At 38.9% G+C, this 27,225-nt stretch overlaps 3 protein-coding genes across 11 annotated transcripts in view; 2 read left to right on the top strand and 1 right to left on the bottom strand.

Moving 5' to 3' along the window:
- LOC122980157 (AMP deaminase 2-like) overlaps positions 1–19,073 on the top strand; it is a 32,907-nt gene extending 13,834 nt beyond the window's left edge. For 6 of the 8 annotated variants that reach the window (XM_044347911.1, XM_044347915.1, XM_044347912.1 and 3 more), the window contains 17 exons: positions 6,749–6,873; positions 7,549–7,679; positions 8,418–8,486; positions 9,330–9,441; positions 9,562–9,748; positions 10,816–10,957; positions 11,041–11,130; positions 11,256–11,385; positions 11,724–11,918; positions 12,021–12,152; positions 12,247–12,410; positions 12,972–13,098; positions 13,192–13,355; positions 13,481–13,601; positions 14,185–14,358; positions 14,535–14,645; positions 14,906–19,073. In XM_044347911.1, coding sequence (XP_044203846.1) covers positions 6,749–6,873; positions 7,549–7,679; positions 8,418–8,486; positions 9,330–9,441; positions 9,562–9,748; positions 10,816–10,957; positions 11,041–11,130; positions 11,256–11,385; positions 11,724–11,918; positions 12,021–12,152; positions 12,247–12,410; positions 12,972–13,098; positions 13,192–13,355; positions 13,481–13,601; positions 14,185–14,358; positions 14,535–14,645; positions 14,906–15,121 — 2,390 coding nt within the window. In that variant the 3' untranslated portion in view covers positions 15,122–19,073. The remainder of the gene's footprint in view (positions 1–6,748; positions 6,874–7,548; positions 7,680–8,417; positions 8,487–9,329; positions 9,442–9,561; positions 9,749–10,815; positions 10,958–11,040; positions 11,131–11,255; positions 11,386–11,723; positions 11,919–12,020; positions 12,153–12,246; positions 12,411–12,971; positions 13,099–13,191; positions 13,356–13,480; positions 13,602–14,184; positions 14,359–14,534; positions 14,646–14,905) is intronic. The other 2 variants (XM_044347909.1, XM_044347910.1) reach the window with 2 other exon arrangements.
- The window catches only part of cse1l (CSE1 chromosome segregation 1-like (yeast)), a 287,251-nt gene that overhangs the window by 201,085 nt on the left and 58,941 nt on the right, over positions 1–27,225 (top strand). The gene's annotated exons all lie outside the window — the stretch shown is intronic.
- On the bottom strand, positions 17,535–26,892 carry eps8l3a (EPS8-like 3a). 2 transcript variants are annotated; one of them, XM_044347940.1, is made up of 20 exons: positions 26,773–26,892; positions 26,021–26,107; positions 25,836–25,909; positions 25,681–25,745; positions 25,440–25,598; positions 24,325–24,474; positions 24,182–24,246; positions 23,981–24,102; positions 23,702–23,892; positions 23,508–23,613; positions 23,344–23,417; positions 23,142–23,216; positions 22,474–22,619; positions 21,981–22,125; positions 21,788–21,828; positions 21,595–21,691; positions 21,350–21,454; positions 20,742–20,827; positions 19,604–19,736; positions 17,535–19,474 (listed from the first exon to the last, which is right to left on the bottom strand). In XM_044347940.1, exons 2-20 carry the CDS (start codon positions 26,083–26,085, stop codon positions 19,463–19,465), a joined length of 1,911 nt encoding a protein of 636 aa, XP_044203875.1. In that variant the 5' UTR covers positions 26,086–26,107; positions 26,773–26,892; the 3' UTR covers positions 17,535–19,462. The 2 variants fall into 2 exon arrangements, with proteins under 2 accessions (XP_044203875.1, XP_044203873.1); XM_044347938.1 differs by having other exon boundaries at positions 23,981–24,105.

Raw genomic sequence — 27,225 nt, forward strand, 5'->3', positions numbered from 1 at the left:
AAATGTTTCTTACCACAGTACCAAGAGGGATCTTTTTTAAATGTATGCTATTAAATCTTTTTTTGTCTATCCAGCAGACGTTCGTTAAGGGTTTTTGTTTTGAGGAAAATGATACCCCAACAGTTTACAAAGTGAATGTGCAAGCAGTAGTTTTAGCTGTCAAATTTCTTCACCCACGTTTGTGCGCTTGCAAGGTACTGATCATATATTTTTGAGACGAAGACCCAAAGCCGAGGTTTATTCTCATCTGTGGTTGCTAAGGAGCGTCTGAGGTGTGTGTCATCACTCTGTCTCTCAGGGAATTAAGTGAAATCTATATAGAAAAGCAAACATTTCTAAACACTGGATGCACAGTCAAAAAAAACACCTAAACCACGTTGCTATGGGACACTATACACACAGACACGTAGGTCACCTTTGACAACATCATAGACTTACTTTCATTTCCTGGAGACTTACCATAACAGCTACACACACAGACACACACACACATTGTCATTATACATAAGCAGTTTCTCACATACTAAGATGCGTCATGCATTGCTGCTGCATGACATTAAGCTTTGTAACAACAGACAACAGAATTTCTTGTGTTTGTATTAGTGCAATTCCAAATGACTGCAAATAATAAAGGAGATAATCTTCATTTAATTACTGTCTCAATGATTATTAAAACATGAATGTAAATAGTGTACTTGTAAGTAAAATGCATAAAAAATGTATATACCACAGCCAGCTGCACTTACTTTGTAGAACATTTAACTATCTTTCTTGTGGTTTGATAATGGAAGCTCACAGTGTTGGTGTTTTCATGTGTGAATAATATATGTACAAACATATGGTGAGCTGTGTAACAATAGTGCCTTCCGAGTAGGACTGGGCAATATTTCAGTATCACTGTTTATCAACTTTCAGCAGAATTATATGATGATATGATCATTACATTATCATTCTACAAAGTTCTGTTGTGTAAATTAGTGATTTAGAGAAAGTTGTGTTAAAAAACTACAAAAAAAAATGTCATTGATCTTGTTTTGACACCAGTTTGGAGTTTGGTGTCATCATGTAATGTGTAAAATTGGAACACAAACATCAGCATGATTATTTTATATGTGATTTTGCATTTGGAAAACAAATATATAGTGTATTTTTTTCTATATTGGCTCTGGGTCAGCTTGGACCACTGGAGAACAGAGTCTCTGAATTCATGGAATCATGTCAAGATGTGTCTAATTTAAAAATAGGTCAAACAAGAAAGGAGAGCAGAAACAAAGAATGTTTGCTCAGCACAGTAGTTGATTCCTCTCTGCAGCTATAGTTAACTTAACTTAAGGAAACAAAAGTATAACTGCCAAACAGTTCCTGCCAAATAAAATGACTCCTGTCTATGTGAGAACTCTCCCCCAAACAGTTGTAGTTTTTTAGATTCAGGAAAGATTCATATTGATATCTGAGTGAAAAGCAGAACCATCAATTATCTGGTGTAAACTCATGTAAATGTATATTTGAGCTTTGCCAAACCACAATGACAATTGTAGCCTGATATTGTGAGATTATACAAATCCTCAATAAAACCAAAAATATAACCAAAGTGAAAATAAGTAAATCACTCAATCTGACATTTATGTTCTCAATTGTTAAAAGTTTTGTTTTGTCCGAGTCTAAAACCCAAAGATAGTCAACTTACTTCAATAATAAGACAAGAAAATACAGCAAAATCCCACATTAAATGATAGAACATGAAATGTTTGGAACTTTTGCTTGAAAATGGACTTAAATGATCAATTACTTATAATAATAGTTGCCTATTCATTGCCTGTCAGTCGACTAATTGTTGCAGCTCTACTCATTATTTCTCTGACACATGAACTGGTTAAATAGGTCATAAAATGCTACTGGCTCTAGAGTCGTGGTGGGGCACTCTGCCTGTTCCTTTGGTATTTGCGTTTCCAGTGCTGCGTACTTTGAGTGAAGGTTGGAGGAGACAAGTTGAGATCCACGTAGATGAGACAGTGCAAGGCCAGATGTTTGGTGTAAAACAACAGTTACTTTGGGTGTTGTTATTGTGGTGAAAACTGGCTCTTTGAATATGCACTAGGAATAGATGTCTGTTTTTCAGCAAAATGTCACACAGCTGACGATTTGAAAATTTAATTAGTAAGCATAAACTAATTACTTGACAGAAATGTACATCAATTACGGAGAAGGACAGAGATGTACTGTATGTAGAGATTAAACTGGGAGATAACTGACTCTTCAAGTAGGGGAAGCACTGTTCTTCTCTGCAGTGGCATCCAAATCTCATTAATTCTCTGCAAATCATAGTTTATCATCATAGTAAATGGCTCAGACAGTAGGGCTGAAGGGGAGGTTTTGGTAACAATGTGGCGCTTATGGGATCTGAAGTTTGTTGCATGCAGAGTTTTAATCTAACTGTGTACCGAGATGATTTATAGCAACTCCTGTATTAAATATGACCCTTAAACAAATGATTGATAAGGCCTCACAATCATACATACATTTTTTTTGCTCATTTTCAGACGTGAGAGTGTGTGTGTGTGTGTGTGTGTGTGTGTGTGTGTGTGTGTGTGTGTGTGTGTGTGTGTGTGTGTGTGTGTGTGTGTTTAACCAACTTTTTTAAAGGAAGTTTTGGCTGATTCTGTCTTGACTTGTTTGAATAGGAAATGTGGGGGAAAAATGTAAAATACAAAAGAGGAAAAAAGATTTACCAAAGATAGTATAATTTGTAATAAGTCATTTGGTTGCATCTTCTACATTATGTAGGAAAATGTAATAAATAAGTAAATAAATAATTTATTTTACTTTACAGCTTATTAGAAGAAATAAAGTTCGCAAATTAGATATAGATTGTTTTGGTCATTGCAATAATTTTCATGGACACACTGTACAATGTTATGTTTGACTACTTGAAATACTGTTTTGTCTGTGTATCTTCCAGTAAGATGCAACTGAATCAGGTGCTTCCCAGTTCGAGGATGGCAGGCTTCCAGAGAACATAAAGGACTGGAGCACGCTGATTAATTCACAACCTTTAATTGTGCAAACAGACTAATGTTTCGACACTTATGTGTCTTCATCAGAGTCAAAGTCTTATGTTTGACGTTTGACTACTTCAGTATGAACCATACATTAGTTTACCCAGTCACTGCTTGAGTGAACAAGAAAGAGTGGGTCTGCCAAGCTGCATCGCTGCTGCTTTTGGCCTGAGAGACGGGGAGGATGAGACACGCTGGAAGGATTGTATTGATCCTAATAGAGCAGAGGCAGCTCCACAGATACTAGATGTCTGTCTCTCTGGCAGGGTTTAAATAAAACAGGTGGGTAGTTCATGTGGGTGGTGTGCAGACTCAGGTCCCGGGGATGTGAGAGAAAGCTGAGACGGAGACCTTTGTCAATATTACATAGTGGTTTAAGAAATTAACTTGTACAATGGCTGCATGAACATGGGCAGGTTGAGGCATTTCATCCAAAAATAGACACACACAGTAGACAGCAGGTTTGAGGTGAGGCTGCAGGCTGGGTTTTTTGGCCTCCCTGTGTGCCAAAACACATTCTCATGCAATCTTAATCTGCACAGTGGTTTGAAACCAAGACCAAAAGTGCTTATGTCAAGGCTTCACAGACAGGTATTGTTCCAAATAGAGGAAATGAGGATACGCGATATTAGGTACTGTGTCCCCATATTGATCCACAGTCTCTTTCATAAACGAGTCACACAGATTGTCTCAAGGTTAAGCTTACAATCAAGTACGATCTATGGCTGGTGTCCATCATGGCTTCTTTGTCTTAACACAGGGGTGTCAAAATAAATTAACAGTTCAGTTTTATTTACATACTCTTTATTGGACAGATTTTCATAAGTAAGTATTTACAGAAATTACATGTTAGTTTTTAGTTGAGTTTTTTTAATTTTCCAGTAAACACAGACAAGGGCCCCTGTTGTTGTTTTGTTGGTTGGGTCTTGGCTGTGTTTTTGTTGTGTTTTCCGTGTCGGTTGGATGGTTTTTGAAAGAGGTATCAGTGTGGAGAACAGAAGATCAGCCAACACTCACCAGAGATAATTGGACATAGTTTGGCAAAGTTTGCTTTTCTTTGTTTTTAATTCTGTTGTCGGCTGAGGCTCTCTCTGTTTTCATGTAGAGAGGTTTGTGCTTCCCACTACAATGATGTCACTGAGATAAATAGAGTCGGGGGTGCTGGATTAAGAGTCATCTGTGGTGGAAAGGCCGGAGGATTACATGGATACTATACTGGGGATGACTCTGTTTGTGTGTGTGTCTCTATACTTGAAGTCATCTGTTAGTCCATGTGAACATGCACATGCGTTTACATCCACACACACGTGCACTCTACATACACACATGTGTATTGATAAATTGGCTGGACCAATATATCAATAGATATTAGCTAATGGCAGATATTGGCATATATTTCAGCTAGGGCTGCAACTAACAATTATTCTCATTATTGATTGATCTGTCGATTATTAATCAATTAGTCATTTGGTCTATAAAATGTCAGAAAATGGTGAAAAATGCTGATTTCTCATGTCCTCAAATGTCTTGTCAGCAGTCCACAACACAAAGATATTCAGTTTACTACCATAGAAGACTGAAGAAACTTTAAAAGCTGGAACTAGAGAATTTTTGTATTTTTTTGATTAACTGATTATCAAGATAGTTTCCGATTAATTTTCTGTCGATTGATCAATTAGTCAGTTGACAGAAAATTAATTGCAAACTATCTTGATAATCAGTTAAATCATTGCAGCTCTGATGACGGCTGTAAGTATCAAAAAATTTGAGTTAATTTAGAAAGAGTTACATAGTTTATCCACTAACGAGCACTCGTAAGTTTATTTTTCCACTGTAAAATGTCCTGCTCAATACATATCTTACAGTCATGGTTCTGTAATAACCAAACCTAAGGGATCCCTGCAAAAAATGTTTTTTTTATTTTATGTGTTTATGGTAAAAAAAAAATCAGCTGATCATTAGATTTTTTAAATTTTGAAATATTGGTATTGGCCTCAAAAATGCAGTATAGGTTGGGCTATAGTGTATATGTATGTCAAGCACAACTTTTACATCCTTAAGCATATGATTGGATTGTGGCATAACTGTAACGCACATCCTTGGAGACTTCTAACTGCAGTATTGAGATGTTCAGTGTATAATGCCAGTATTAGTTTACTGTGGAGAGTTACCCTCTGTTCATTCTGAATCCATGCAGACAGCAGATGGCAGAGACTAATTGTCACAGGCCAGACACAGCACCAATAATTGCACCAATTATAGAGACGAGTGAACACACCACTTCCAAAGCCAAAGACTTATTATGAGTGAATTACTGTGTGTGCACATAACTATGGTACTCTTTAAATTATCATTCTTTTTGACTTGCATTTAGGGCTGTCTTTAAACAGAACATGGGAATCTGTTGATTTGATGTTTCTCAGTGTACCTCAGACTTCGGAGACAAATATATTTTGTCTTTCTGTAGCTCTCTTCTACTGTGTTTGGTTTAATCTTGAGTGGCTGGCGTCATCTGTTTCCAGCAAGTCTAGAGTGGGGAAGGCCCCTGTGTGTCAACCTCAGGTGTGTGTATGCACGTATGAATGTGCACATTTGAGATAGGGTTATTCTTTTTCAAGTGTGTGCATGCCCATGTGTGATTGAAGTGACACAACATCTGCTGGTACAGCTGTCTTCTTTTAAGCCGGATCTATTCTTTGACATTTTACAAGAATTTTCATGCTCAGATTACAGCCACAGCCATCGTCACCAGAGCTTCATAGGTAATTGTGGTTATGCCCTATTTGGATTTGTTAAACTTCTGAATGTTTAGTTTGTGGAGCTGATGTCTTTGATGTCTTCAGTGTAGACTTAATCAGAAAAAGGCTTTCAGTTGTCTTAATATTCTAGTTATTCATAACATGGAGTGATAAGAGCTGTGGTAAAGACCTTTTGTTTGTGTTATTCTCAAGTTTTAAACTAAATATGTGTCCATTTGTTTGAAGGTTCACTTGAGTCTCGCCTACAGTGTAAAAAATACAGTATGAGCTAAATTTGTGTTTGCTAAAATCATAGCTTTCCCCACTCATACCACCACACACTGGAATCTTTGGTAAACCAAATGTAAATTATTTTCTATTTTTGTCTGTGAAGGTACTATAGTTAGCTTTTGTCTGCTTTTACATATTTGTCTTTCTGTTTTTAACAGACTGTGAAATGATTTAAGAATTGCTAACTTTGTAAAGTGACATCATCGTTACTGAATCACCTTCAGTCTGCAAAACACCCTGATGGTCTATGTGTATCTGTACCACATGTGTTCTGTCAGATACTACACATGGCGCTTGATGTTGCTGGCAGTTGGCTGTACACTGTGACTTATTGGACACTGCGAAGATGCCTCACATTATATATGTTTTGCTGTGTTTGAGATAAGACTTCTTACAAAGTAAAAGAAAAATATAGCTCAGTATAAGTTACTTTTCAGAAAAGATAAAACATTGTTGGATGTGATCTTTCAACACTAAAAGGACAAGAGGTAGCGTTCAACTCATATTCGTTAATTTCACCGGATGCAAAAAACATATAGCAATCTCTGTCCAATGTGAACCCACTCAAAATATAAACAGTTCAGTAGAAACATCAGGCAAACATCACAATGACATTATGTGTTGCTGTCACACACTGTAACTCTGTCTGTGTCTGTCTTACAGACCTGTGTGGTGCATCTGGGCCCAAACCCCTCAAGCCCCAGCGATCTCTTCCAGGGACACCTCTCTCTCACTACCCAATCGACCTGCGAACATCCATGGAAGAGAAGTACAAAGAGATTGCAGAGGTAATCTTAAACTAAGTGAAAAATTGATCTGTTTAAAAATCAAGATATTTAGTCATCAAGGTATTTTAATCAGCTGTTACTGCTATTTATTTGAATATGCTACTTACGAAAATAGAAGTTGGCAAGTTTGAAAATCACTTGCACAAAAAAATCAGAAAGGTGAAGTTTTTTTATTTGTTATGATATCAGTTCAGTGTCTTGTATGGCATTTCATGGCTTTATTTCAAGGTAAATGTAGCTGGTGGGTTTATGTGAGCCTCAGGGTACTATTTTCCTGACCATCACCATCAGCGTTGCAAACCAAAAAAAACAACTGAAAAACTCACTGTAATAATGAAAGAAAAAATATTTTGATTCTCTAAATTGAGTCTGAACCTTTATTGAACAAAAATGTCCAGATGGATTTGATAGAGCTCAGGACTCATCCTGAGGACAATCGCGTTACTCCAGATTATTTTATTGTTAAATGTTGGTGAAAGCACGCTCATTTGGTGCCAGGAAATTACCAAATAGGTGCAGACACAAAAAAATACACTAGGTAAATTGCACACAGACTGTGTTTGCCCCAGCGATTTGGCAGGAAAATAGGACCCTCAGTGTCGTTCGTATGTCCATGGATGCATTGAAATCGATGATTTATGATTCCATAAATGGTATAACTTGTGTTTACACCAGGAGCTGTTCACACGCAGCATGGCAGAGAGCGAGATGCGCAGTGCTCCATATGAGTTCCCGGAAGACAGTCCCATCGAACAGCTGGAAGAGCGTCGGCACCGCCTGGAGAGGCAAATCAGCCAGGACATTAAGTGAGGAAATGCAAACACACCACACACACACACACACACGCACACACACACACACACACACACACACACACACACACACACATACAAAGCCAGTAAAATATACTCTTTACAGTACCTCAGACAGACATAACTGCCTCCACCTAGCCTTGCTTTCACTCGTGCACACATGCTTATCAGCTTCCAAAATGCCAGTTTGGGGGCTAACTAACCCCAGCAAACAGCTAACTGGGCTAGCCAGCACTTGGTGCCTGTCCTGGTGTTCCATCTTCTTCTACACAAACTTTTATAGGGAGGTAGGCTGTGTCTTGGTTTCCAGGGTTAATGCTCTCTGCACCACTAAGCTGATCGTGTGGGTGGTTACGTGACATGCCCCCTGCAAGCCCCTGTTTACTGATCAGGGTGTACCACTACTAACTTATGATATTTCTCTGTCTGTGTCAATCACCTTGATCACTTAATGCCTAAAATGCTTTGTGTATGTGTGTATGTGTGTATCTGTGTGTGTGTGTGTGTGTGTGTGTGTGTGTGTGTGTGTGTGTGTGTGTGTGTGTGTGTGTGTGTGTGTGAGAGAGAGAGAGAGACTGCTTGAGTGAAGTGTGTGTTCATGTGTGTGCTTGTGCATATACCCGTATTTGGTCTCTCTCCCCCTTGTGTGCTTAATTTCTTCTCACTACCTCTGATGCCCATCTGCCCCCTTCCTTGCCCACACTATCCTGCGCCGCTGCATATCACCCCAAGGCTTGAGCCAGAGATCTTGCTCCGCGCCAAACAGGACTTCATGAAAATCGACAGTGCTGCAGACCTAGAGTGAGTGAGCTCTGCTTCAGTATGTATGTTTTGTCAGGCTCTTCGGTTATTTATATTCTTTCAGTTCATCTATATATTGCTTGCTTGTACTCTTAGTACACATCTGACATTTTAGTATTAACCTCTATACTTGTCTGCAGTATTTGGGAACTCTGAACTGTTGTAAGAACTTTACTCCAGAGCTACTGAGAGAGATTATCAGCATGTTGAGATGGACCACATCTTCCCTCTACTGGTGACTTGATAGACATACAGTAACTTTATAAATGGGTACACTGTCCTTTTACTTTTTAACTCTCTAAAACGAGAAGTCTGCAACTGGATTTCCATACTTTGTTGATCTCGATTTGATCTCTTCATAACTGAGATTCCTGTGTTCCAGTTGCAATAAAACTTGTACCATCTGTGAACCCTGAGAAAGTCTTAGAGCTCTGGGCATTGGGCAGCCCTGTAGTTTAACTATTGAAGGTTTTTCATATAGATTTATTTATAGATCTTAGCTCTTAGTGTCACTTGTACTTATTCACATTTTGTTGATTTAATTAATCACTCAGTTTTACACGGTTAAGTGAGAACATTTTTGAGGTGATAGCAAATATATTAAAATTACAATTTTCAGTCTGCTTTTGAAGAGTGTTAATATTTAAACACATCTAATTCATGTCAGGGAGTATAAAACTAACAACATCTGGATACTCTTCTCCTTCATTCACTTTTTACTTTTTTTTTTACTTTTTCTGCTTACCTCCACATGTTTTCCATCAATGTGTCCTCATTCCTCCGGGCCTCTATTTACCTTTCTCTTGTTTTAAACTCTCCTTTCCTGTGTCTGTATCTGTTAAGGTTAATGAAGGAGGCGAGTGTGGACACTGTTGATGATGGCTTTAAGGAGAAGGAAATGCCAATGGAGAGAGAGTACCAGCGGGTCTCAATATCTGGAGAGGAAAAGTGCGGGGTGAGGAGCTTTTTATTAAACTTGTCTCATATGATTTCTGAATGATTTCACCAGCATTTTAACTACTTTCAGTGAGGTTTTTTCCATTAACACCCATTCTCATAATTTATATCTTCCCAGGTGCCCTTCACTGACCTGGTAGATGCTGCCAAGTGTGTGGTGAAGGCATTATTCATCCGGGAGAAGTACATAAACCGATCCATGCAGAGCTTTTGTAAGACCACAGCTCACGCCTTGCAGGACCTTGGGATGACGCCTCTGGAACAGGGAATCTATGATGATATACCAGAGACCCCTGTAGATGCTGGTATTACATGCATACACAAAAACATATTCTGTTACAATTTGGAAGAAATAGCAATTAGAAAGTGTTTATCAGGATTGAACTACATGCTGGAGGCATCACATTCTTGGTTTTGTTGAAATTCGCATGTATCCCAATGAAGACAGTAATTGCTGAGCCACATACTTTGAGAACTTTGTTTTATCTGTGGCCAAGACAAGGTGATTTTTGCTAACTCATGCAGTGACATCAGAAAAGCCTTTAATTAGACTTCGTCCTCTTTTGGCTGTCTTTTTGTTCTGTGAAAACCTGTTGATAGAGAGACTGTAAGTGTTTCAAGCGTACCTGGCCCTGTTCTGCAAGGGAAGCTTGCTTATTATACCTCAGAATACCAAGAATAATTGCATCAGCTCTACATGAGGTGTGGAGTGTGTTTCCATTGGACTATAGTCTTTTCACTCTCCGCAGTTTTCCACTAAAATAACAATAGCTTTATTTCTTATTGACTTGACTATGAGTCAGCCAATTTCAAGGTAGGGTCCACTTCCCTTACTGCATTAGCAAGGTGTTTCAGCTCTCTGCAAGCTCATGTGGTGATATAATTACTGTAGGCTCAAGGCAGCATCACAATTTTCTCTACAAAGGGGCTTTATAGGACCAAAACTCATGCACATGTTCAAGCCTGAGAATGCTTGGCAGTCTTTAACATGAGCCTTTTCAAGAAAATGGGTATATTTACTGATATTGAGACAGCAAGGAATTGCTGGGTTTAAAGAGGACACGTACGCACACTGAACTAGTTGACAAAAAATTGACAATAAAGTAAAGGAGAAACACTCCTCAACTGTGTTTTTTGTAGGTTTTTTTATTTTTCTTACCAAATCCAAAAGTAGATAAAATGAGAACACAGTAGACACCAGAGGCCACTCTGTAATAAAAGCCTGTATAATTTTCCTCTTTTACCCGAGCAGTTACTGTGTCATTGTTAATCATTGTCATCATTCATTCATCATCGGTTCATCATTGTAATCAAGATATTTTTGTGGCATGGATGATGTAACTTAATCATTGTCTATCTCTTGTTTTCCCAGATGCCCCCGTCCACCCACCTGTTTCAGAGACACACCCTTACGACAATCAGGACCCCGTGAATATGCCGGCAGACACAGGATATGGTTGCAAGATGGTGGATGGAGTAGTCCATGTCTACACCAAGAAAACCAACATGGACAAGTATGTGTCTAGTAATGTGTTTATTAATGTTTGCATAATCATACTTTTAGGTTTTAACAACTCCTCAACATCCTCCTTTTCAGAAGTTCAGAACTGGACCTGCCGTATCCTGACCTGAAAGAGTATATTGCAGATATGAATGTTATGATGGCCCTCATTATCAACGGGCCAGTGTGAGTGTTTGTTTTTTTACACTATAAGTCTGCAAATGTGCTTTTATCTCAGTTTTTAGCTTAATTTTTGTTTTGTTTTTAGCTTTATTTCAAATGTTGTATGTCCCTGTGTGTGGTGTTTACAGCAAGTCTTTCTGCTACCGTCGCCTACAGTACCTAAGCTCTAAATTCCAGATGCACATCCTCCTGAATGAGATGAAAGAGCTGGCAGCTCAGAAGAAAGTTCCTCACAGAGACTTCTACAACATACGAAAGGCAAGAGCCAACAAATAGCAGCTACTGCTGGCTTAACTTGTTTATCCGTCACTATGATTATGGGCTGTGCGTAGTTTACAGAGTCCCCTCAGTACAAAAACAATGTAGTAGCAGAATAAATGTCAGCCAAATAACTGAACTGCAGCGCAACTGTTTACATATTATGATGTAAATATTTTAATCAGACTTTGTGAAGTGAAAACAATGATAAGTGGTACTGATCCTGGTATGGGCCCGGGAGTGAAGTCATATTTGCCACTCACATCGACAAAAATCTAAACCTTCAGTCAAATAAGAGGTATCTTTTGTGCCGTTGCTCCACTCTGTTCTGACTCCAGGTAGACACACACATACATGCATCTTCTTGCATGAACCAGAAGCACCTGCTGCGATTCATCAAGAGAGCCATGAAGAAATACCCGGAGGAGATTGTCCACATAGAGAACGGGCGGGGCCAGACCCTCAAGGAGGTGTTTGAGTCTATGAACCTGACAGCCTTCGACCTGAGTGTGGACACTCTGGATATGCACGCGGTGAGGAATGGCAGCAACAGTTCAAATATCTAACTATTTAAAAAGAAGCATATTTTGTATAGATAAAAAAATTCGATTTGACTGGATTTTTTTTCTCAACAGGACCGTAACACCTTCCATCGGTTCGACAAGTTCAATGCCAAATACAACCCGATTGGAGAATCCATCCTCAGAGAGATCTTCATCAAGACTGACAACCACATTGAAGGAAAATACTTTGCACACATAGTCAAGGTATGGAAAAAGTCATATACAATTGTTTTAACACCAAAAATTACAATATATACACAAACTGATACATCAATATCCTTTGTCATTATTTATCCAGGAAGTGATGTATGACTTGGAGGAGAGCAAGTACCAGAACTCTGAGCTACGTCTGTCCATCTATGGCCGCTCCAGAGACGAATGGGACAAGCTGGCCCAGTGGGCTGTCAAACATCGAGTGTACTCTCATAATGTGCGCTGGCTTATCCAGGTGCCTCGGCTTTTGTAAGTAACACCCCAACTTGCTTTACTTTGAAGCTGAGATGTGCAGCATTTAACCTCTAGGTGTGATATTGATGAGAGTAATTCAAGAAGAAATTGTCAGAGCATGTTGTATACCAGGTGTTTTTGTAGAATCTGAGGACACAAATCTGTTCCAGAAATATATGAACATAACATAAAATGGCAGTTTTGCAAGATAAAAGGTTCTGTACTGAGTGAACCAAAACAAAAAATGAAATTGTTTGTGAGTGATATGATTCAGTCTGTGTTTTGTGTTATGTTCCTGTCTCGGGTGATACGAACACATCATAAGAAAAGCTAGCTCTTGTTCGTGGTCCCAGCCCACGTTAGAGGAAACAAACTAAAAAACAAGCAATAAAAAAAAAAACATTTAAGTAATATAAACGTGCATTATCCCCTTACAGTGAAATCTACATACAGTATGAAATAGATTCTCATAAGTTTTACAAAAACAAATGATCTTTGTAGTAACAAATTGTGTCACTGTTCTATATGCTATATATAGCTGTTTGTATCTTATTATAACAATCTCCATCTTTCCAGTGACGTGTACCACACAAAGAAGCAGCTGGCTAATTTCCAGGAGATGCTGGAGAACATCTTCATGCCTCTGTTTGAAGTCACGATCAACCCGCGCAGTCATCCTGAGCTGCATCTCTTCCTGCAGCATGTGAGTCACTCCACAAGAAATCCAAGCCATCGTGATGATTCACACTTAAAGAGACTGATTGTTTTTTTGTTGTTATTATTTGTTTGTCAATAGGTGGTAGGCTTTGACAGCGTAGATGATGAGTCCAAACCCGAGCACCACATTTTCAATCTTGACAGTCCGCTGCCAGTGAACTGGACAGAAGAGGACAACCCACCCTACTCCTACTACCTCTACTACACCTATGCCAACATGACTGTGCTCAACCACCTGCGAAGGTACAGTATGGGGCAGCTGTACGCTTTTATAACACATGCGAATCTTTGATCCTTCATTTCAACAAAACAAATACAAAATAAACAAGATTTTAATTCATTTTTAAAAATACATTTGTCTAAAACAGGAGGCGAGGCTTCCATACGTTTGTGCTGCGACCTCACTGTGGGGAGGCGGGGCCGATCCACCACCTGGTGTCAGGTTTCATCTTATCAGAGAACATCTCCCACGGCCTGCTGCTCAGAAAGGTCAGGACAACTTACGGGATTGTTTCCAGACGACTGTTGTGGAAATGTTTGGCTTTTACATGTTGAAATACTGTTGAATGTTGTTCTTATAATTGCTTTTCTGTGTAACATTCAAAAAGCGTATCTGGAAAAAATCAGGAGGCTTTATCAGGCTTAAAATAGCTTAAAAAGGGTTAACACAATATCATGCACACCTGGACACATACAGTGCAATCTAATATAATATCAGTGCAGTGAATGCAACCTTTCAGGTTCTTAATTTTAAATTTTTGTTGAGACTTTGTCAGAGAGGAATTAATTCATTCAATTCATGGCAATTTTTGGTGACAATGTTGTATTGGATTGGACTGCATTATCTCTTGGGAAGCGGCAAGTGAGGCACAAATTATTGGGTCCACCTTGGCTTTCACTGATAGGTGTAAATTGACTTGATGCAGCAGGGCTGAGCAAAACAAGGCTGCCAGTCTACTGCTGAAGTCTGAGGCAAAGTACTCGCATCACAAAGTGGCTGTAGCTTGCAGCTGTATTTACTTATTTGTGTCTCTTTCATTGTCCCTCCCTCTCTCTCTTTGATATCCTTCAGGCCCCGGTGCTGCAGTATCTTTATTACCTGGCTCAAATTGGCATTGCCATGTCACCACTGAGTAACAACAGCCTGTTCCTCAGTTACCACCGCAACCCGCTGCCAGAGTACCTGTCAAGAGGCCTCATGGTCTCTCTGTCCACTGATGATCCCCTTCAGTTCCACTTCACCAAGGTCAGTATGACCATTTATTCACGCCTGCCAAATGAATAAATGTACGTTTCTCTGGATCTACACATGGCTTACATTGAAGGTACAAAGTGCAAAAAGATCATTGGACGTGACAAGGATGAAATGACATTTTTCTTGGTTTGTGTGTGTGTGTAATGTGTGTGTTTGTTTGGGCCCAGGAGCCTCTGATGGAGGAGTACAGCATTGCCACTCAAGTCTGGAAGCTGAGTTCCTGTGACATGTGTGAGCTGGCAAGAAACAGTGTTCTCATGAGCGGGTTTTCACACAAGGTAAAGTAGTATAGAGATTATTTTGTGTATTTAATCTGTTGACATAGTTAATCCCTGTATGTGACACAGTCTTTGCATTGTTTTCTGTTGAACCCTTCAATGTGTCCCCATTGAATCAAGCTAAAATAATTATTGCTCAAAATTTACCAACAATTCTCTGTTGCAAACATGTCCAATAGTTCTGTCAGATTTTATATTTTCCTTCTGTTTTTTACTTGTATCTCTGAGGTTCCCACTCATATATCTTCTCCTGACTTCAGGCCAAAAGCTACTGGTTGGGCCCCAACTATTCCAAGGAGGGTCCTGTGAGTAATGACATCCGTCGTACCAACGTCCCTGACATCCGTGTGGCATACCGCAGTGAGACGCTCTCCGAGGAGCTTCAGCTCATCACTCAAGCTGTACGCACAGAAGAGCTGGACACCATTGATGAGGAGGACACTCTGTCCATGGGCCCTCTCCCAGGACGCCACTGAAATCACAATCAATTAGTCCTCGTCCAGTGAATCCCCAATCCTGTGGTCCACCCAGCATGACACTGAAGAGCCGTGGTGTGGGAGCAAATCTGCTGTCTGTTCATCCTACTTACAGTATTAACACCCCTAATCATCACTATATAAGTTATGCCGCATACTGACAGCCACACCACTACCAAAAAGCCAAGGATATGGTGCTGCCAGTGTTCTTCTATTTCTTGTGAGTCATTTTAATGTTGTAGGAGAGGATTCTAACTCCATTTATGGTTTAATTTTGATTAGAGGTTTTCCCCAACTCTTTTCCTATAATGCGTTGGAAAAGAGTTTCTATTGTTCTCTGTGACATGTCCGCTGTCAGTCAGCACGATGCAGGTTAGAGGGGATGACCTGACAAGAAAACAACAGCAGGGAAACACTAGAAGTCAGTGCTAAAGCCATTAAATGATGCTTGTGATGTTATTCAGTGATATGTTTCACCAGATATATTACACAGCATGTAGTATCTCTGCAGTATCTGTGTACCACAGACACTAACAACCAGCACATTTCAACTTTCTTAACTGCAAACCTGCTCTGAACGTTGCTTCCACTATACAGTCATGCTGCTTAACCAATGCATCTATCATCTTCATTATACAAACGTATAATGAAGGAATAGAGATGCAGTTTTATTAGAATAACACAGTGGTGTTGTTGGTGAAGGTTGAACGTACCTACACAACAAACGTTGACACGTTTCATCTTTTAAGCCACTTCAGGGTGACTTAAAGCGTATATATGATATGACCGAATCAGTGAGTCCTAAAAATAAGAGGGAAATAGCTTCTTTCTGAATGCTGCAGTACTGACGATCAACCATGAATGGAGCTTGGTGTGGTTTCAGATCATTTATTTGCCAAATTGCACACACAGCATTATTCCTCCCTGATTTAAATGAGCTCAGAAATGCACAGAGAAGAGAGAAACAGAGAGAAGCAGACTTTCTGTGGTTGACTGCAAACATTCCATGATGCAAATGATACTTTTTAGCTGAAAATGAAATGAGTTCCAGTAAATATAGGAATGTATTGTGGTTTGATGGTATATTTCTGAGGTAGAGGAGATAATAGGAGGGAAAATGTGCATTGTGGATTTTAACCACAGCTTTTTTTTTGGGCACATGGATCTATTCACCATCATCCAAGGAAAACACCCGTGTACCTTTACCTCACTGTGGCCATGAAGATGTGGACCCTCTGTACCTGCTTAGGGCCCTGACCACACTCGTTCTTTCCCTGGTGGACAAACTAGAAAGTCGTGGCGTTTTTTTCCCTTTGCATGCAGTGCACTGTACATATGCACCAAGACTTCACAGTGCCTTTTCATTCTTAGCTTTTGGGCACTGCATGCCTGTCTCTATTCAAGCCGTTTTCATGTATAAACTTTATGTTTTTATCACCTGCAACAAGTATTGCATCTTTTTTCCTCAGTGGTAAAGGCCTCTGTGCTGTTTTATCCACACCAATGGAACTGAGACCACCTGGCTGCATGCTTGGTGTAAAATAGCTTTTACCTTGGCCTTCGTTTGAGGAGGAACCTTGATTTTTTTTTTCTGATTCTCTGCTTATAAGTGCTTTTTGCATGCATGCATGAATAATGAATGGCAGGAGAGAATGGGTTGTTTACAGCAAGCTGTGATGTAAAGCATCTAAACAAATTTAGGGCTGCCGACCAGCTTTCGAGTCAGAAATCTGTTTGAGAATATATCTTTAGCAAACATATTCAAACTCAGCATTGTTCACCATGTAGAAATGAGCAAACCATGCTGGGAAATGGTTAAGATTGTTGCATGGTTCTTGTAGCATTTTTTAAAAACGCACCCCAAATCTGATCAAAGCTGGGATCTCATGCCTCCAATTTTTGTATTTGTACACTCATCATGTTATTACACCACTCTAATTTCCCATCAAACTGTGAGCATTCTTCTTAAACCTAAATATCACATAATTTTTGATTCCAACACTAGGACTTCCAGTTTGTTAGGGGCAGGAAACGAGAATGCATCAGAAAATGTTGGCCTCTATCTGTAACTGTAACGTATAAGGACATACACGTTTGCTATAAACAGTAGATGATTAGAATAAAATTTCAGTTCAGCAAGAATACAGTAGCTTCTAGGTCTTTAAAGGGATACTGGAGTTGTGCGCTGAACATGGTGGAATCTGTGTGATTGTTGGATTTCATGTACAAAGTGTATTTTTTTAAAGGCGAGATATAGAGATAAGAAATTTTATATTCACAATATTTTGATGTCAAGGGTTGACACTTAGTTTTGTTGCTGTTGATTATTGTGGATTAGTATTATGTCATGAAAATAGAAGTTTTCTCAATATGATTTTATTGTTAGCCTAAGTATAGACTTAGCCTAGCCTAAGTCTGCTATGCCTGTTTAATATCACAGCAGCCATTTTCCCTCACATTGTGAACTAGGCACATGGTTGATACCTCTTACTTAAAAGCCAAAAGTTGGCTCTACAGTAGCACGTCAGACACCAACCTCCCAACACACATACATACATAACAAAGAGTCTACAGCCTTGTTAGGTTATATTGACGCACAATGATGCTGGGAGCTAAACGCTAACACATTTTAGTTCAGCGTGATAGCACGCTAGCATTTGCTAATTAGCAGTGAACACAAGCTACGGCTGAGGCTGATGGGAATGTCATTAGTTTTCCAGGTATTTGGTCACCAAAGTATTGGACCAATTTAAATTTGACCTGCCAGTGGCGCTAGAGGAAAGTTAAGTGATCACTTAGTAATACAAATCGTCTTGAGAGGGACATTCATGTCTGTGCAAAGTTTTATGGCAATCCATCCAATAGTTGTCGAGACATTTCACTTCAAAAAACAAACTCATAGTGGCGCTAGATTAAAAGGTGAAGGATTATCAAAGTCAGTGGGATTAATCTTTTAGGGACCATGAATGTCTGTTCAGAATTTCATTTTGATCCGTCCGTTAGTTACTGAGATATTTCAGTGTAGACCAAAGTGATGGGCCGACAGGCCGACATTGCCATCCCTGGAACCATGCTGCCAGCATGGCTAAAAAAAATGGACATTTATTGTATAGAGTTGGCATTTCCTGGTTTTATTGGATGCAAAGACTCATTTCAACCCACCTTCCGTTAAAACAAGAAATATTGCACCTTTTACTTTACACCTTTTACAAAGCACAAAGTGTAGTCTTTATACTGTAATTACTGCAGCTTCATTTCTCTGTTGGCCTTTCCCAGTTTTAATGTTTAACAACTATCTTGTTGACTACTTTCTAAGACTTAGTGAGGGCATTATGGGATAAGTTCTTGATGCAGAAGTTAGGAGGTTGAGCGATGCCTCTGTTCAGTCTGGTGTGGTGTGTTATCACTGTTTTCATTGTCCACTTCATGGTTTCATATTGTCTGTGCACTCATGACATAGCAGTGCACCCTACCTCACAAATACTCTGTTAGTCATTTTGCTGTTGCAGCTCTGTGTTGTCCTCAGCAACAACTGACACATACAAAGTTATCCACAAGTTAAAGAAAAGCAAAGAAAAGTCAAGATCAAATTTCTTGGATGACAACACAAAAAAAACATGTTACTCAAATATATACGGTACTATACTCACAAATCACTGTCTGCACTGTCAGCTTGATTTACGTCTTTCTGTGTACTAACTTCACAAAGCATTAGTTACAAATACTCTGATATTCACACTCAAGATATTTTTGTGTTCAACTGATATTTTATCTTTGTTTTTACACAGTCTTGTTAGTTTTTGACATTTAATTCTGCCTAATTTTGTGTCCATTGATCTGTAGCCATATTAATGCCTGAAATGGATTGCCAGTGTTTTACAGATTCAGATGCCTCTGTTAAAGTTCATGTGTAATGTCTGAACAGTTAAATAAAGCATGTTTATTCACTAAACCTTTGTATTGTGTCCAGTATAACTTTTATTTACAGGTTACATAACAACCAAATAGATTAGGCTTTGTGCCCGCCCCATTTATTGTTACAGAATTCAGACAATTTGTTCTATAATATATAATGACTATAATGACTTTAAACCATTCTGAATGTATTCATTTACTAATATACATTTGCAAATGTGTCTGATTTGATATAATGAGTAGCATATTTCTTGTTAATGTGACAAAATGTAAAGATTTCAGACACTGTAAAGCTGATCTTTTACTTCATTGCTTTATATTAGTTCAAAGCTTATATTTTCTGACCACTCGTGACCTCTTTTGGTCCATGATGATTTCTTCTTCTCCATCCTCTTTGATGTCCTCTTACTGTATTGTTGGTCCCACTTAATAGACAGCCTGTAGTGTTGAAACACAAAACAGGAAGAGGAGTGTCTGTGTTTACACCAGCATTTATCAGTGGTATCATAATAAATCTCCAGACAGACAATGGAGGCAAATGAAGCTGCACTGAGATCTATCACTTACGGCCATAGTGGACTTGACCGCTTGTAACTGGAAGAAGACTCGGCCTCCTTCCTCTGGACACACTGTCTTCAGTTCCTCTCTGGTCATCCCCAGGAGCATAGAGCCGCTCAGCACGCCCAGACAGCGAACAGTGCTGCAAGAGAAAGAGTCTTCCTCAATATCAGGGGCCATCTTTAGCAGGAAAAGTGTCATTTTGACTTTAACGTGTTGGTTTTGTGGTGGCGATTTCCCAAAGTAACTGCTGAAGCGCATTTAAAGCAACCACAATGCTGCACAAGTATTAAAATGTTACACATGTTGTATGTTCTACATACAAAGGAGTAATGCACAGTGTACGGTGTGTTGCGCAGATTCAAACACTAAAACATTTTTTAAAATTAGATGAAAGTAGCACATGTTCAACAGTCTCAGTGTTGCAAAAACAAAACACTCGATTGAAGTTAAGATTTAGAGCATAGAAGAGATAAAAAGGTCCCCATTAGATGAACTAAAGAGTATTGTGTTACAGTAGGGATGTGTGATCAGGAGCCAGTCCATTTAATGCATTTTATTCTTTGATTGTCTAAACCTGGAAAAAAAACTTTCAGCACTGACTTGATTTTGTCGAATTTTAGGAATCAAAGATCAGATCCAGGTTTGTAGTTGATCATTTACAGTATAAAGCAAAAATGTACTGTATGTTTTAATTAATGGCAAGGGCAAATTTAGTTAGAAAGAAATGACGTGTGACCCTCCTCTTCATAACAGTCATGCAATTGATTATCTGTTGAAAGTATTAGAGTTTAAGAACATCATTCATGTATAGTCTTGTATCATCAGTGGTAAGAAACTGTTACAAGAGAAGCATATTCAGGGAGAATAAAACTGGACCGAGGATTGAGCCCTGTGCCAGAGGTTTACATTTCAGAGATAATATAGTGAATGTTTGTTATTTTTCCAATTCTTAGTGAACTTGAATATTAAGTTTGTCATGTAGTAGCAACATTATCTTATGTCATTAAAGCAACTGCTCACATTTGTAAGCTCAGTTCCAAATTTTATGCATTACATAAAATGAAAAATTATTACACAAGTTTACTTGGTTGATTTTAATAATCTATTCAGGTTTAATAGTGTTGTAATATCTGTGTGTACTTACATTTTACTGAAGCCCTTGTCTTCGAGCCAGGCTTTCACATCTGCAGGCTTGGACTTCCTGGTCAGGACAGGAGAACCTCCAGTTTGCTACAAAAGTAGAGCGATAATGCACTTTCATTTGACTTAAATGTTATAAGAATGAAAATTAGACAGCATATTATACCAATGACACCATCAGCCTTAAAATAAAATGTCACAGAGTTGTCATTCAGTTTGAAAATGATGAAGTTTAAATAAAACATTCAAACAAATGAGTCACATTTCACATTTTGCAATCATTCTATATTATATTCTAATTATCTTTTAATTGTTTATTTTCTGCAGAAGTGGCAACATTTCTGCTCTGACCTACTCTGGTGAATGTCAGCCAAAAGGCCAAAATCTCTGAGGAGTGACATATAATTACACAAAAGCATCATTTGTGTATGAAGTAAATGCTAAATTTAGTGAAGTGCAGCTTGAAACAGTAATTGCATCCCCTCCATTTCCCTCAATGCTTGAGAAAACGGTGTAATCTAAGACTGTCAACTCTTTCCTTCTTTGTGTGGACACTGCTTTCTGACTATTTCAGTTTTCAAGGCTTTCTGTAGTTTGCTGTGTGGTAACCACCTTGACAGGTTGTTCATCATCAGTCTCAAGGACATTATTGGGTACAAAACCTTCCTCTCCCCTGCTGTTCCTCACTCTCCACCACTGCTTCGATGAGTCCAGCAGCTGTGGATAGACAAAGCACAGACTAGATGTAGTATTCAAGAATTGTGGAGCTTTCTGTTTGAGTTGCAATGATTGCAAAATAGTTGATACAAAGGAGGAAAGAAGAGGAGGAGTAGTTGGTTCATGTCACTCATTCTCACCTCAACTACCTCTCCTTTTCTGACGGTGAGCTCTCTGTGGTTTCTTGAGATGAAGTCAAGCATGACACGCATTTGCCGCAGGTTTGACTCACCTGAGCTGAAAAACACAACAAAGGGCAAGAAAAAACTTGAAAAGTTGGAGTTTTAAAATGTTCAGATTTTCTCTGAATTGTACTTATCTGGTTGTGCGTACCGTGCTGTTGGAGGTGGAGGCGGTGTTACCCAAGCAGAAGTCTACACAGAGAAAGTAAATGGTCTTATTATGTTTGTTTCTTCTTTTTCTTAACTTAAACTAGAATTAAAGGCCTGTGGGCAGTCATTATACTGACACACAACCTGTCCGTCTGCACTGGTCTCCTACTGAATATTTTTATATGAAAGTTTACCTGGCTGGTTGCAGGTTTCCGACCTGCCTGTCTGCTCACAGGTTCCCTGGATTCAGGTGCTGCAGTCACCTCAGGAGGCTGCCAGCCATCAGAGAACTCCAGAGTGTAGGTTGGGATGTCCTCATCATCCTCTGGCCATTTGGTACTGGTCAAAAGCAATGTCAAAATCATTACTGGGATTGGACAGGGATATAGTTTGAGTGCATGTTTGGAAGAAGAACCCAAATCCTATATACAGTATATTATATATACAGTATATTCATATGAAATGTTGGTATATGGCTTACTTTACTCTCAGAAAAAAACATATTGCATAGGCACAGTATGACACATTTTTCCAAACCAAAGAAACATGCAAAAATGTTTAAAGTACTGTGATGCAACATGGGTGTAAAAGTCAAAGAGAAGTGTAATGAGATGAGGCTTAGATTTTGTTATTGTGCAGATGCTAAAAACAGCAGCAAATTTGGTCCAACACTGCCCAGTGTCCCACCTGGGAATGTTCCAGGCATCTCCCAGAGACTGCCACAGCTGGTCCTCTTCTGCAGAGGCCTCTTCACTCATGAGGCGGATACACTGAGGCGTCAGCAGAGGTGCCACAATTGTTGGTGGCAGATCCTCAGGGCAGTGAGGTACCACCTGGTTAACAAAAATACGATTAGAAAAAACAAGGGCAGTAGGGTGTTTGTGTGCAAATCTAATCCTGTTTTTAGGTCTGGTGCAGGGCTGCAGATTTACTAAAATAAGAACCAATTAGTTGATGAGACAATGCAGATGTCATAGTCAACCAAGTAAGCAAACAATTTGGATAACATGATCCAACATTTACTCATAAATAGCTCATTTTACAACATATATATCACAGAAAATCCATTAATTCTGGAGTGAAGATTCCTGAACAAAATTTTAAAAATGTAATAATTAAGCAACACGAAAAAAATCAACAAGTAGAAAATAGTGTCAAAAATATTGTATGCTGATACAACTGAACTAAATCACACATGAAACCCTCTTAATAGGAATTACAATTTGTGATTTTGAACCAATTAAAATCTACAAGTTATTATCAATTCAAAAAATACATATATAACACATGTTCAAGTTTCTAAAAAATACATAACTATTAAGAATGAGTCAAATGTAAGAGATGTAATGACTTACAAATGATAATGCTGAGAAAAAGGAGTGGACAAATCCAGGGGCACTGGGATTACTAATCTTTCCATTGAGTTCCCCCTGTCAGAACAAAGACATTTTCATGTATCATACGTAGCAACAAAGCTGTTACGTGTACTGCACATCACAATGTGAAGAGGAACAACACCAATCATGATAGTTTGTGAATAATATTAAGGACACATACCAGAAGGTTGAAACCACTTTTGATCTTGTGGAGACACCCTGCAAATTCTCCTACAGGCGGCATGCCGTCCATAACTAGAAAATCATAATGCACACATGACAAACACGCTTGGTACTTTTGTTAAAACAATTCTATATCTGTCCTCATTGTCTGCATGTAATTACCTTTTCCTTTCTTCTTTTTCTTCTTTTTCTTTGCATTTTTTGCTACTACCGCAGCTACTTGTCCCATGAAGACTTCAATGTCACTTAAAATATGATTCAAGATTTCCTGTAAAGAAAGACAGAAAATAAGTTCCATATTTACACATAAATATTTACCCACTGCATTTATTAAATGTTATAAAACAGACACTAACCACATTCCTGTCCAGCTCTGTGTATGTGCGTGGAGGAGGAAGAGGGTTCTCTTTAGTGGTGGAGGGCAGTGGTGTTGGTACCCGCCCTCTGGATGGTAAGGGCTCTTCCTCCACCTCCTCCTCCTCCTCCTCCTCGCCTTCCTCTTCCTCTGGATGTACAAGCAGTTCAGGTTCAGGGACATCATCCTCTTCTACAAGTGCAACCAAAACCAGACTGATAAGAGGCTAACATGATTTATATTCAATGCAGGAGTTGTATATGACCTGTCACAGTCTCACCATAGTCAGGTGAAGTCCACCGGGGCACTGGATCAACTGCAGGCTTTTGCTCTTTGGGTTCAGTTGTTGTAGTGTTACGAAGGTTTTTCATTCCTTCATGTCCTGCTATTGGTCCTGCATTGCTGCTTCAAAAAGAAGTGTAGATTGTCAAAATCAGCAAAGCTTCAAAGTGTGCTCAGTGACTTAACTGTAGGTTCTTACCTGATGCTTGAATCCTGTTGCCTTTGTGACAACACTCGTGAGAGATCCTTCTGAACATAGTCAGCCTGTACATAACAAGACATTCACTCATTTTGCTCGCCTCTCAGTCATAATAAATGCTGCTTCCAAGTTTTTGTTCTCACCCTGACTTCCTCACACTGGAACATGAAGACACTGGTGGTCTGTTTTCTCCCGGGCTGGACTGACACTGTGAGCAGGGAGTTAAACACTGCAGCATTCAGCACAGCCTTTAGCTCCAGGATGTCACTGAGAGCAATGGACTCCAGCTCTTCCTGAAAGAAACACAGAGGTAAGATGTTGAGATATTGACCTCTGCAGACATATGGATGGGTGACAAAATTCATGGAAAAACCAACAAAAAGTGTCCCAAGAAGCTCCAAGAACAGCTTTAGTGCCCCTTGGCATAAACCCTAGAAGTCTATGAACTCTACTGAAGAAGTGAATCCAGTTGTTCCAAAAGATATTCCCTCATTATTAACAACAATAATAATAATAATGGTGATAAAACTATTTATATATGTATAAATATATATGTATATATATTTAACACATGCAATACAGTGTGATTCCAAAAAGCAAAATGGTGTGGCCTTGAGAATGTCCTTAGTAAAAGGCCACTTTATTGTGTCCTTCAAAACTTATATTGCCGTCAAAGATTACCAGCAGATTCATAGCCACAGATATAGTATTGAGAGAATGTGCAACGAAATGTGAAATGAGATAACCCGTGTTTTGTCCTGATTTTACTGGAAAAATAATGAGCTAATCATTTACTAATTCCTGAAATGCAATTTACAAGATTGTCGACATGGGTCATATCATCAGATGAAGTACAGATATAGAGTCATCAGAAAAGATTGGGGCCCAGGATTGAACCTTGGGGCACACCACAAGCAATATTTACTCTTTCTGAATAGAATTCCCCAAGATAGACAAAGTAGTCTTGATCTGTTAGGTAAGACTTAGTCTGTGCCAGAAAGCCCAATCCACCTTACTATAAGGATATTATGACTGATTGTATTAAAAATAGTGGTTTGATGATGGTGGTGATGGAAAGCACTGTCTAACACGTCAAATGAGTTGAGATCTGGTGACAGTGAAGGCCACAGCATGTAATTCTCATTATTTTGATACTCATGATGATTCAGTGACCCCTCATGTCTGGTACACAGGGGAGAGACCATTCTCATCAGATTTTTCCCTTTAATTTGTCATCAGGGTCTCATGTGGTGTTTACCTTAGTTTCAATGTCTGTGAGCAGCAGGTTGGCGCCGCGCACCTCCATCAGCATGTTCTGACCCCACACACGACCCATCCCATCCAGCAGCTTCAGCCGCTCCACACAGTCAGCGATGCTTCTCATCTCCTTCCCATCCAGTTCACAAGTGAACAAGTGCTGTAGCAGAGAGGCAATCACACAACATTAAACACGGCATGATTAAGAATGGGTCACATTTGTACGGATTATGTTATGATACCTCCACTCTGTACCGAAGTTTGTTCAGCATCTTGTTCATCGACACTGCATACTCCTTCCTTTGCACTGTTGACACATGAACCAGAGCTCTGTGTTAATCATAAAATTAAACTGAACAGATGTAACCACTTGTTAAGCACAGCAGAGTTAACTTACAGTATATTGACTTTGCACTGGGCGTCGACATACATGACAACTGTGATGACACCTCATCCATCGTGGAATAACCACTGGCACAACAAATGTAAGCAATTCACAACATTGATAATCTGCTGATGAATAAATCCTTGAATGAATCAATGAATGAATCAATCGACCACTTAAAAGTGTTAAATACATACTTAGACTGAATTGATCCTGCGTAGCTGCCAGTGTCATTGCCAAACGGACTGTTGCTCCTGAGCATCCTCAGAAATGAACTGATACACCTGCAATATCATGTATGAAACGATTTATGAGTTATTTAAGTGAGCTGACTCAGCAGCCTGCATTAGAAAATAAATCATCATCATGAATCATAAATCATTCATTTTGAGAGGTCTGTCGTGGTGTCAGTCTTCAAAAAACTTCATGTTGAATTTTAGTTGAGAAACACAACTTCTCTATGTGCTGGAAGTGAAATGAGTCTTTGCATACCACACTTTTGTTATTAGCAATAAATTCATAAATATAAATAAATATAATCAACAGCCTATTATAGTCACCTAGAAACACAACACTGGGATCAACCTAACAATGGCATCTTTGTGGTGCTGTTGAAGTATTTCAAGAGTTAACATATTTTAAAGAGACGTTTGACTTATATATGAAATGTGACAAATGATCTGGGCAAATACGATAAAACAAACTAAACTGATTAATACATATACAGTATACACATTTGATATTGTAAATCCAAGACATCTTCTCTCTGAATTATAATTGCTGTAAAGATATGTTAACTTTAAAGAGTATAAGCAAGCTTATGGTCACGTAGACTTCATCATAATTGTCTTGAATGAGATCCATTCTCTCAGCAACTCTTCCCTATAGATTATTTCAAATGCAACAACAAAGACACATCCAGTTTATGTGGAGATTCACAATCACTTACCTTTGATGTTTGGCAGGTGAATGTTGCTGTTACTCCCCTATGTGTTATTTACCCTTCAGTAGCTACAAGTTCTACTCATATTTTTAATCTTGTAGCTCGGCAAAGAACACCCAAGACTTCCTCATAAAGGAGAAGGACAAAGTCCACTGTCAGTAGCAAAGTGATCTGTGAAATACTGAGCCAACTCAGTTGAGGGTGTGAGAGATCCCAAAGGTTAACAGATACGGATGGAATGACCTTTTCCAGGACTATAAATGAGAACTTGTGTGCCCTCTCAGCATTTTGACATCACATTCCAGTTTACAATGTGGTGGGATTAGTAGCCACAACGTCCCAACTCTTATATTTTTCTTCCTCTTAGAAAACAACAAGACAGTTAATGAATTAAAAACAGATCAGCAATCTTTATATTGTTACACACTTGCTTTAGCATGGGTCATATCTTTGTAAAGC

This window comes from Thunnus albacares, chromosome 4 (genome assembly GCF_914725855.1).
Source record: "Thunnus albacares chromosome 4, fThuAlb1.1, whole genome shotgun sequence".
In the NCBI taxonomy this organism is placed as follows: Eukaryota; Metazoa; Chordata; class Actinopteri; order Scombriformes; family Scombridae; genus Thunnus; species Thunnus albacares.

Excerpts from the sequence above, each read along its gene's own strand:
- eps8l3a (XM_044347938.1), bottom strand. The coding sequence starts at position 26,085 with ATGCTCAGGAGCAACAGTCCGTTTGGCAATGACACTGGCAGCTACGCA. Across the intron at positions 25,910-26,020 it reads GCAGGATCAATTCAGTCTAA|TGGTTATTCCACGATGGATG; the intron begins GTATGTATTTAA and ends TTGTTGTGCCAG. Across the intron at positions 25,746-25,835 it reads CAGTGCAAAGTCAATATACT|TGCAAAGGAAGGAGTATGCA; the intron begins GTAAGTTAACTC and ends ATGTGTCAACAG.